The sequence below is a fragment of the Asparagus officinalis genome, chromosome 1 (assembly GCF_001876935.1).
Source record: "Asparagus officinalis chromosome 1, Aspof.V1, whole genome shotgun sequence".
Lineage (NCBI taxonomy): Eukaryota > Viridiplantae > Streptophyta > Magnoliopsida > Asparagales > Asparagaceae > Asparagus > Asparagus officinalis.
The window spans coordinates 95,549,733-95,559,567 of record NC_033794.1 but is presented as its reverse complement, the minus strand read 5'-3'; the positions used below and the strand labels follow the sequence as shown (position 1 = coordinate 95,559,567).

Genomic DNA, 9,835 nt, shown 5'->3' with positions numbered 1-9,835 from the left:
ATGTATAAAAACATATTAGAGAAAGAATTTCTGAAAAAAAATTTTCCAGTTGAGAGAAATACAGTTTCTGAAAATCTGCTGTGATACACGATTTTGTAAAATCAATTAGGCACAGTAAATAAACTTTAAAAATAGTAAAAATTGGAGGAAAGTTTCTAAACATGTAGATAAACATGTCAGAGAAAGAATTTTTCAATTTCTAAACATGTAGATAAACATGTCAGAGAAAGAATTTTTCAAATATCACTTTCCATTTGTGAAAACTGATTAGTTTTGTAAAACATGCACGAACATGTGCACGAACGAAAACGTGAATTTGTAATTTCCTTTAAACATAACAAATCAATTCTAAACTTGATGAAACTTTGAGAAATGTTTGCAAATGATATTTTGAACATGTTACAAAAAGAATTTTCCAATTTGCATTTCCCAATTGTGAAATCTCATTATTTTGCAAAAGTATTCAAAACATGAAAAACCCAAAACCATGCATGTATATATATAACTATATATATACATAGAAACCAAATACGTGTGTGTATATGATATTGAGCTTAAGGTACTTAACACACATAATATAAAACCTAAACTAGATTACCCAAGCCGATCTTGATCTTCAATAAGCTTGACTTGGTACACTTTGCGGATGAAGCTTGAACTTGATCTTTAACTTGAATTGTATGTTGCTTCACTCCACAATTCCGCCAACCTCCATTTGATATCGTCGTTATGGCGCAGAACTGGATCTTTAACTTGAATTGTATGGTGCTTCACTCCACAATTCCGCCAACCTCCATTTGATATGATCGTGAATGCTCGATTCCATCCATCCTCCAACTACGTTGTTTGTCTACAATACATAGGAATGCACAAACACTAGACAAAAAACATTAGTAGTAAATTGTTTGTAAATCATCATCAAAACAAGTTTGTAAATCATCTTGTACACTTACACAAATCAAAACACTAGACAAACAACATTAGTAGTAAATTGTTTGTAAATCATCTTGTACACTTACACATTCACATGCTCATTCTCACAAAGTTCATCATAAGCATGCTAGTGTGTTCAAGTGTGATTATTGTGGTCGTTTTGGTCATTTGGCCAAATATTGCTTTGATTTGAAAAGAAAATCTTATTTAACAAATGCTTCCAATAGACCACATGTTTTTAAATGTGATGTTTGTGGTAGGTTTGGACATCTTGCTAAATTTTGTTTTGATGTACAAAAAGCTTCTAAATTGCAAAATGTTTCAAATAGACCATTGTTTAAGAATGTTTCTCATTTGCAAAATAATTTTATAAGAAAATCCTTATTTGCAAATGATTCCCGTGCACGAGCTAATGGTCCACAAAAACAAATAGATCTCTTTCATTGCACAAATTGCAATCAGAAGGGTCATTTGAATGAATATTGTTTTGACCATGTTAGTGCACCATATGTGCCTAAGAGGGTTCATAACCCTAAGGCTTTGAGCTTTAATGATAGGGGTCATGTCCCTAAATCTTTTGGTACCAAGAGTTCTTGGGTACCAAAACAAAATTGATTTTCAAACTAAGAATTTTAATGTTTTTTATCCTTCTTTATCTTGGTTTTGAAAATTATGCTTTAAAATCTTTTGGTTATGAAAACAATTTTTCTTGTATAAAATCTTTTGTTTTCATGATTATTATTTTTGTTTGATGAGAGGACTGTGTTTATATAACCATCCGGAGTTATTGGGTGTTTATTCCCAAACATTATTTACCGGGTGCTAAAAATGTTCATATGGGTTGATACTAGCTCAAGAGCTAGATATAGTTGCCTCTCTTGATTTTTGAATCAATGATGATTTGATTTTACATTTTTGGATTTAAACTTTGATTTATGATTTCTCTTAGTTGATTTGTTTTCATTTGAAAACTATTTGCATGATTCTCATGTTTTCTCCCTTTGAATTTCATAAATCTATTTTTTATACATAGTTTTAGGCTTGTATTTTGAGACACCTATTTATCGTGACATATCATTATGTGTTCTCATTATCTTGTTTGAATGTGAGTGATTGTTAGCATATCTTTTATGCTTGCTCACATGTTTGCCATGATCTTTTATTGCATATATTTTATATGGCATTTTGATAGGGGGAACTATTCCCTATTCTATGTTTGTTTTTATACTCACCTATGCTTATTGATAGGGGGAGCTTTCGCTCTCTTTTTCTTTTTGTTCCCTTTTTGATGTTATCAAAGGGGGAGAAATATTGTGAGTATACAATTCCTTGTTTATATGCATGTGTATTATCTTGTATATGTTCATTTTCTTCATGCATATATTCCTTTTTGTAAATTGTTTGTCATCATCAAAACAAGAAGGCCAACAGATGACACTTGAAAGATAGCGTTCAAGACTAATCAGGGTCTATTTGAGTGGTTGGTGATGTTGTTCGGGTTGTGTAAAGCTCCATCAACTTTTATGAGGTTGATGAATGATTTGTTGTGGCCTTTTATAGAGGGTTATGTGATAGTTTACCTCGATGACATCTTGGTGTATAGCAGGACCTAGGAGGAGCATCTTGTTCATGTCGAGAAGATGTTTAAAGTGTTGCGAGATGGTCAGCTGAAGCTTAACAGAAAGAAGTACGAGATTGGGAAGGAAGAGTTAGTGTATCTCAGTTTTATCGTAGGAAAGGGCCAGCGGGGGACAGATCCAAGCAAGGTTGAAGTTATCACGAGGTGGCCGACACCTAGGACGATAACGAAGGTGCAAAGCTTCATAGGGGCTTGCCAGTATTTACGCAAATTTATCCGATGTTTTTCTACTTATGCGGCACCCTTACATGGCCTTACTAAGGAGAAAGTTCAGTTCAAGTGGGGTAGGACGCATGAGGAGGCTTTTTAGTTACTGAAGAGGAAGATCTCGGAGGCACTAGTATTAGCATTGCCAAATTAACAGAAGACCTTCGAGGTAAAGACTGATGCTTCTAGTTATGCTATGGGCACTGTGTTGATACAGTATAGGAAGTTGGTGGAGTACCATTCTAAAATATTTATGGGTGCTATTCAGAGCTATCCTACGTACGATAAGGAGTTTTATGTGCTCTACCAGGCGATCAAGCATTGGAGGGTGTACTTGTTGGGTAAGCAGGTGGTTTTACACTCGGATCACAAGCTATTAGAGTTTTTACATGTCCAGACGGAGCTACAGCAGGCACGACACATGAAGTTGATGTCCTATTTGATGGCGTTCAACATCGTCATTAGGTATAAGAAGGGGACAACTAACAAGTTGGCTGATATGCTATCTCGACCGCCAATGAGGGCTTTGTTGGTGACGATGCTTATTCAGCCCTTAATGCCTTTGGAATATGTGTACATGTACACATCTAGTAGAGACTTTAGCAGTGTGTTCGAGCAGGTTGTAGGCATAAAAAATTGCCTATAGATTGCAAAAAACCTCAAAACTAACGAAAATACCGATATCTCTCATACTGTAGGAAATTTGGTAAAACAGATGGTGGAAAACCAAACTTTGATGGGTTTGGTTGGTCCCGTCTCATCGAGATAGACAATTTTTATATATAATTTATCCAATTCCGACTTACGATTTGAAAGTTATGACCCGTTCTTCGCAACATATTCTGAAGTTCGTCGGAACTGATCGAACCTCGCCAAAACTATTGGACCAAACTTATAGGTTCCCGGAACACAGCTTGAGAGAAGGGAAGGCGATGAATGTCATCACCCGAGTCAGAGAGAATCATTCAGATATGAAGTGACGAAGCGACAAAGCAACAACGAGATTTAGAATGTATGGTTCGAGAAGAGAATGGATACATGAGTATGAAGAACTAAAATTTCTACCATGATGCAATTTGAATCCGAAAAATCTCAAAAGAAAAAAGTAGTAGGTCTCTTTGTCAACTTTCCAACGCAGATTGAATCACCTCATTCTGAGGTTGAACAAGAAAAGTAAAGCCAATACTGGAAAGTCAAAAAATCCCAGTCACCTCGAAGTGACTCGGAACAGTGCCGAGTTACATTGAGGCGACTCGCACAATGAAGTTCCCAATGATGTATTTTCAGATATTTTTATCAGGATTCGTTCAATCTACTACCTCCCTAACTGCCTTGAGATCATCTCTAAACGTGGTTAAGCCATTATTAACTAAATATATGATTAAATCATGAATTCTTATCCAAAAACACAGCATCTGAAGCCTATAAAGACACCCCTATGGCCCTTATACACGAGATATCTGATTTTTGGAGCTTGGAGGTGAGGTGCTGACCCTGTGAGAGCAGACCCATGAATTTCAGAGAGAGTCTAGCGAGATCTCAATGAACTTCAGCATAAAGAGGAAGATTTTGAAAGATCTGAAGCCCCTCAGCATCCTTTAGTCATTTCCTTGGGATCAAACATTGATTTGATCTTAAGAAGAGTATTTATCTCGCGTTGTCGAGATATTTACTTCTGTTCTTGTCTCTTTCATAAAACAAGAACAGCGAGCCTTCGTTCCGATCAACCGGATCTGATTTTTTTTGGTGGTCCACGGACTAAAGCGTCCCCGACACAGGCAAAGATCTCACGCAAGAAGCGATCGATAACTGATCATATGTGTGTTTCTAGGAGATCCCCTTGTTAATTTTCATTGTGTAAGAAAGTCTTATAAAAAGACTAACTTTTTTTTTAAATCTATAAGACGATAAACGTGTAATAGATTTAGCAATGAAAAAGATTTCCGATGCAAACACAGGTGAAGGCTGGTCGGAAGGGGGAGTATGAGCTCGGAGCAGATGGTTTGTTATATCATGGGATATCGATTTGCATTCCGGAGGATGGCGATCGATTGTAGTGGATTAGAGAGGCACATACATCACGTGTGCAAGGTTATTTTTGGATTCAGAAGACGCTTCTCAATCTTCGACGCCATGTCTTTTGGTCAAAATGATAGAGGATGTTGCCAAGTATGTTGGAGCGTGTAAGCTATGTTGCATATCGAAGCCTTCTAACAGAAAGAGGAGATTGTATCTACCATTGCCAGTACCTTCTAGACCATGGGAGAGTATTTCTATGAATTTATTAGGAGGGTTGCCAACGACCAAGCACGTGCATGATTACTTATTCGTTGTAGTGGACCGGTTTAGTAAGATTGTGATATTGATTCCTTACAAGAAGACTGTGACGGAAGTGGGTGAAGCACGGTTGTTCTTTGAGAATGTGTGGAAGTACTTTGGTTTTCGAGTTCGATTATTTTGGATTAGGATGGCAGGTTCCTCGTGCATTTTGGGATTCCTTGTGGAGTTTGATGGACATAGATTGAAGAAAAGCATGGCCTTTCATCCACAAACAAACGGGCAGACAGAAGTAGTCAACCAGACTATGGTTCACATGTTGTGGGGGGTATAATTCCAGGTATCCCAAGAGTTGGGATGAGAGCTTACTATATCTTCACTTTGCTTTCAACAGGGTTATTCACGGATCTTCGGGAAAGTCACCGTTTGAGACTTGCTACGGGTTCCTACCTCCAAATCCGTTCGATCTAGTATTCTCTAGTGAAGCTACGACCGACGGCAAAGAAGGGAGTGAATGACAGAAGGCTCAACGATTTCTAGAGAAGATTGCCCAAATTCACGCTGCTGCTGAAGCATAATTGAAGAAGTCACAAGCAAAGTACATGGCGAAATATGATCAACATCGAGTTCCTTGTAATTTCGGCAAATGTGACATGGTGTGACTGAAGTTAGGTAAGGAGCGGCTAAAGGAAGAAGGGAAGAAGTTGAAGTCTATACGATATGGTACATTTCGGATTCTTGATTAGATCAGGGATAACGCCTTTAAGCTGGATTTGCCACCTTACTTAGGCATATTTTCGGTAATCAATACCGAATACTTGAAATTGTTCGAGCCTCCATTGCTGGATGATGAGGGTGACGACAAAGTGATCTTGCCACATGTTGAAGACTTGTGGTTTGATAGAGAAGAACCGCTGAAAGAGGATTGCATTTTGGAACGGAAGGTGACTATGACTAGGCGGGAGACAAAGGAGTGATTTCTGGTTAGGCGTCAAGGTCAGGTTCCTAGCAAGGCCAAGTGGTTCAACAAAGAGGGAGGAGCTCACGAGTTTCCTCAGCTGCAGTTCTAACTTGAACGGGACTTCATGATACGGGTGTATCTTATCTACTTCAGGAACTTAGCGATCCTCATGAGAGCTTGAGAATAGAGGATTCTCATGGTAGCTTGAGAATAGAAGCTTGAAAAATATTGTTGGCGAACGCAGACTGGTTTGTACGATTGTAATTTCGAAGCTGGCAGAAAATTACTTATCGGTCGATCGACGAGTTCGTCAGTCGACAGATGAAAACGCCTGAAATCATGAAAAGTTTTTGCTCGGTCAACTGATAGGTGATTAGTCGACCGACGGGCTCATCAGTCGACTAATTAAGAGGATCAGTCGACCGATGAAGTTGTGCATGTTCGCGATCAGTCGACTGACGTGTTCATCAGTCGACCGACGGGGTTCATCAGTCAATTGATGAACGAACATCAGTTTGCCTGATATCGGGTTTGGGCTGAAATCTGTTTCCTAGCAGGTTTAGCTTTTAGGGTTTGTATAAATAGAAACCCATTGTTAAGGGGAGAAAAATCCGTGAGTTGTGAGCATAGAGAGGTTTGTTCTAGAGAGATTGTGAGGAGAGATTTGTCAACAATTAATCTTCATAATCTAGAGAAGATATTTTCCTTCTACATATCGAATTGTTCTTGTGTTTTGCTGTTTTCTTCTGAAATACACTTTTGGTAATCTCGCAATCAAAGGTGCTCGTACGACGAGTCAAGTGTCATTTTTAAGGTGTTAGGAGGTTATCCCAAAATGGGATAGAAGAAAGAGAGTTATCTGAGATTCAAGATATTAAAATATAAGGGACCAATATATAAAAAACTTAGTACGATTCCTCCTCTACCTTTCAATGATGCATGCCTAAGGGTGCAAACAGTTTGGACATGATACTTATGAAATCTGTATCCGTTTGCCAATTACAAATAAAAATTTAAAAACAAAGATGTCTTGTAAGGAGCTCATATAAATATTCGATAAAATCAGATACATATAAAAGCATAAATGCTGATATACATATGCAGATATACATGCTGATACAAAATAGATATGAGAAAACCAAATAATATTAGAAAAAAAATATAATTCATATGACATGAGAGAGTTCATTAATGTTCTTTATATCTGAAAATATATAATTAGATATCTCGATTATCAAAATTAATCTCGAATTCATTATTACAAGGATTAAACTAATTGCAAATGTACGATTGACACATATTAAGATATTTTGGATGTGCATCTATATATTTCTTTACAAATATGTATCTACAATCATATCCTAGTATTCATATTTGTATCCTATATCATTAACATGCACAGATACGATTACAAGTACATCCGCACATGCGGATATTTCTTTCCTTGCGTCCCCAAGTATGCCGAACTTCAAAGTTCATACCAAATCATTTTGTCAAAAAATATAAACAAAGTAAACAATGTGCTGTACTACGGCCCAAACTAATGGGCCATACTTGGAGGAAAAAGACAAAGACTCTTGTTAACAGATTATGACTAGCGGCCCATTTTCAAACACCCGAAAGTACTGTATTCTCATCAGCATCCGCCGACCATCGTGAAAAATCCAACGGTCCAGAAAGTCGCGTTCGTTCACAGCAGCCCAAAAATAAAAAATAAAAACCTTTTCCTAGGGTTTCAACCACAGACATCTCTATAAACCCTCTCAATTTTCTCCTACGTTCAATCTGAGAATTTGAGATCCGAGACGATCTAATGGTAGATTCTTCATCTATCTCGCTTTATTGAATTAGAGTTAGGGTTCTGTGCCCAATTTTTGATTGATCTTGATTTTGTTCGTTGTAGGCGTTGCCCAATCAGCAGACTGTTGATTACCCCAGCTTCAAGCTCGTCCTCGTCGGCGATGGTGGAACTGGTGAGAAAATTTTGATCTTGGATCTTATGGTTTATGCTTTTATGCATCAGTTTCAGGGAATTTTTTTGAATAAAATTTAAAGTTTTTTTTATCTCCAATCTATTATGTAGGGAACACTACATTTGTGAAGAGGCTAATCTCACTGGTGAATTCGAGAAGAAATATGAGCGTAAGCATCTTTGTATTCATTGCATATGGCATCAACTTTTTTTTTTTTTGCGGGTTTAATTTTTTAGATATGATATTGTTTTTTATTTTTGCAGCGACGATTGGGGTTGAAGTTCATCCCTTGGATTTCTTCACAAACTGTGGGAAGATCAGGTTTTATTGCTGGGATACAGCTGGTCAAGAGAAATTTGGTGGTCTCAGGGATGGATATTAGTAAGTAGCTCAGTTTTTTTTGAAACTTATTTGCTATTCTTTGTCATTTTGTCGATATACAACATTTGCTAAAAGTTCTGTTTTTTCCATTTGCTTATTTTGGTGGCTGTCATTGAAACTAGTTGTTTATTTGAATAATTTAAGTATATTCCTTTCCTTTTGATTAATGAGTTAGATATGAAGAGTTGTAACTTTAGCAGTATTTTGACTAAGATTGACTTTGATGCCAACTTTTTTCTGGCATTTTTACTTGCTATTACATGGATATTATGTGGTTTGCGAGACTACTTACTTCATAATGTGATTTGTTCTTGACTGAAAATTGGGAATTTATAACAATTTATTGGGCTACTATGTCAGTTATGTTAAGCAGGGATCACATCTATCTTGGGTGATTATAGTTAAGATCTTGGCCTTTTTACTGCCAAAGCATGATGGAGAGGCTCCAAATCCTAGAAAGCTGACATCTTTGGTTTCCTTAACTTTGTTTCAATACATAGATTTGTTATTTAAGAAAATTAAAAATGATTTACTTGTCTTGCTTTATATTCTATTTTCGACTTGTCTTTCCAGTGTATGGATCTGCTGTTTTCTTCTTATTTGCATGTTTAGAGTGTTAAAGAGCATGAGGTTTTCCCTTAAACACACAATTACAGTTTGATCCAAAACAACAATTCAGGAAATGGTTGTTTGTCTTGTGTTCGTCCTTTTCTCACATGGTCTTAGAGCAGTACTTGATCCAATGCCGTGTTGGTTATTTTTAGCTGTTAGTAGAGAATTATATCTTTTTTCATATGTTCTCGAGGAATTATCATCATATTGCATTTTCTCCTTGTCATCCACTTTGTTGGCTGATTGAGTCCTTTTTGGGATTGTTGAAGCTGTTCCTAGAGATGATAGAGAGCACTTGTTCTTTAGTTTAATTATTTATTTTCCTTGCCAAAGAATGTATCATGATAGTCTAACTTTGTATGTGAAGCATTTTTTCTTAGTTCTGTTTCCCTTTTCCTTGGTATTTCTCTCTTTTTCTTGTCTTGTAATTCTTTTAATTATTAACTTGGATTTAGGTGATATAACTGATGTTAGTGGATCCGAGCTTCTAGAGATGACTCAGTCCACACTCTGTTGGTCACAAAGAAGTCATGATCGGCCCACTTTAGTAGTGAGCTCTTTTGTAATATACATTTAGTTAGTATATTGTGAGGCTAGACTAGAAAATGAACTTTGTTAGCCTATTACTTCTCTACATTAAGGCTTATATTTTAATAGTTGCTTATGATAATATATGTCTTTCACATTTTAAGTATTTGTATGTAGACTATATTCATGTGATTCTGAATAATCATCATCAACCAAACAGACGACATACGGCCAGTCTGCTATGTTCTTCACTTTTACTTGCTTCCCTCCGTGTTTTATTACTTGTCAGTGTTGTGTACTTTTGTGATGCTACCATAATAGTTA

The 9,835-nt window shown here is 36.7% G+C and overlaps 1 protein-coding gene and 1 pseudogene across 1 annotated transcript; both read left to right on the top strand.

Moving 5' to 3' along the window:
• LOC109837667 lies at positions 2,574–4,836 on the top strand. The gene is made up of 3 exons (XM_020405994.1): positions 2,574–2,699; positions 2,997–3,398; positions 4,738–4,836. Exons 1-3 carry the CDS (start codon positions 2,574–2,576, stop codon positions 4,834–4,836), a joined length of 627 nt encoding a protein of 208 aa, XP_020261583.1.
• Positions 7,677–9,835, top strand: part of LOC109828526 — a 3,831-nt pseudogene continuing 1,672 nt past the window's right edge.

Coding starts and splice junctions, on each gene's coding strand:
- LOC109837667 (XM_020405994.1), top strand. CDS start 2,574: ATGTTTAAAGTGTTGCGAGATGGTCAGCTGAAGCTTAACAGAAAGAAG. Junction 2,700..2,996: donor GGGGGACAGATCCAAGCAAG/GTTGAAGTTATC, acceptor GTGTTGATACAG/TATAGGAAGTTGGTGGAGTA. Junction 3,399..4,737: donor TTAGCAGTGTGTTCGAGCAG/GTTGTAGGCATA, acceptor ATGCAAACACAG/GTGAAGGCTGGTCGGAAGGG.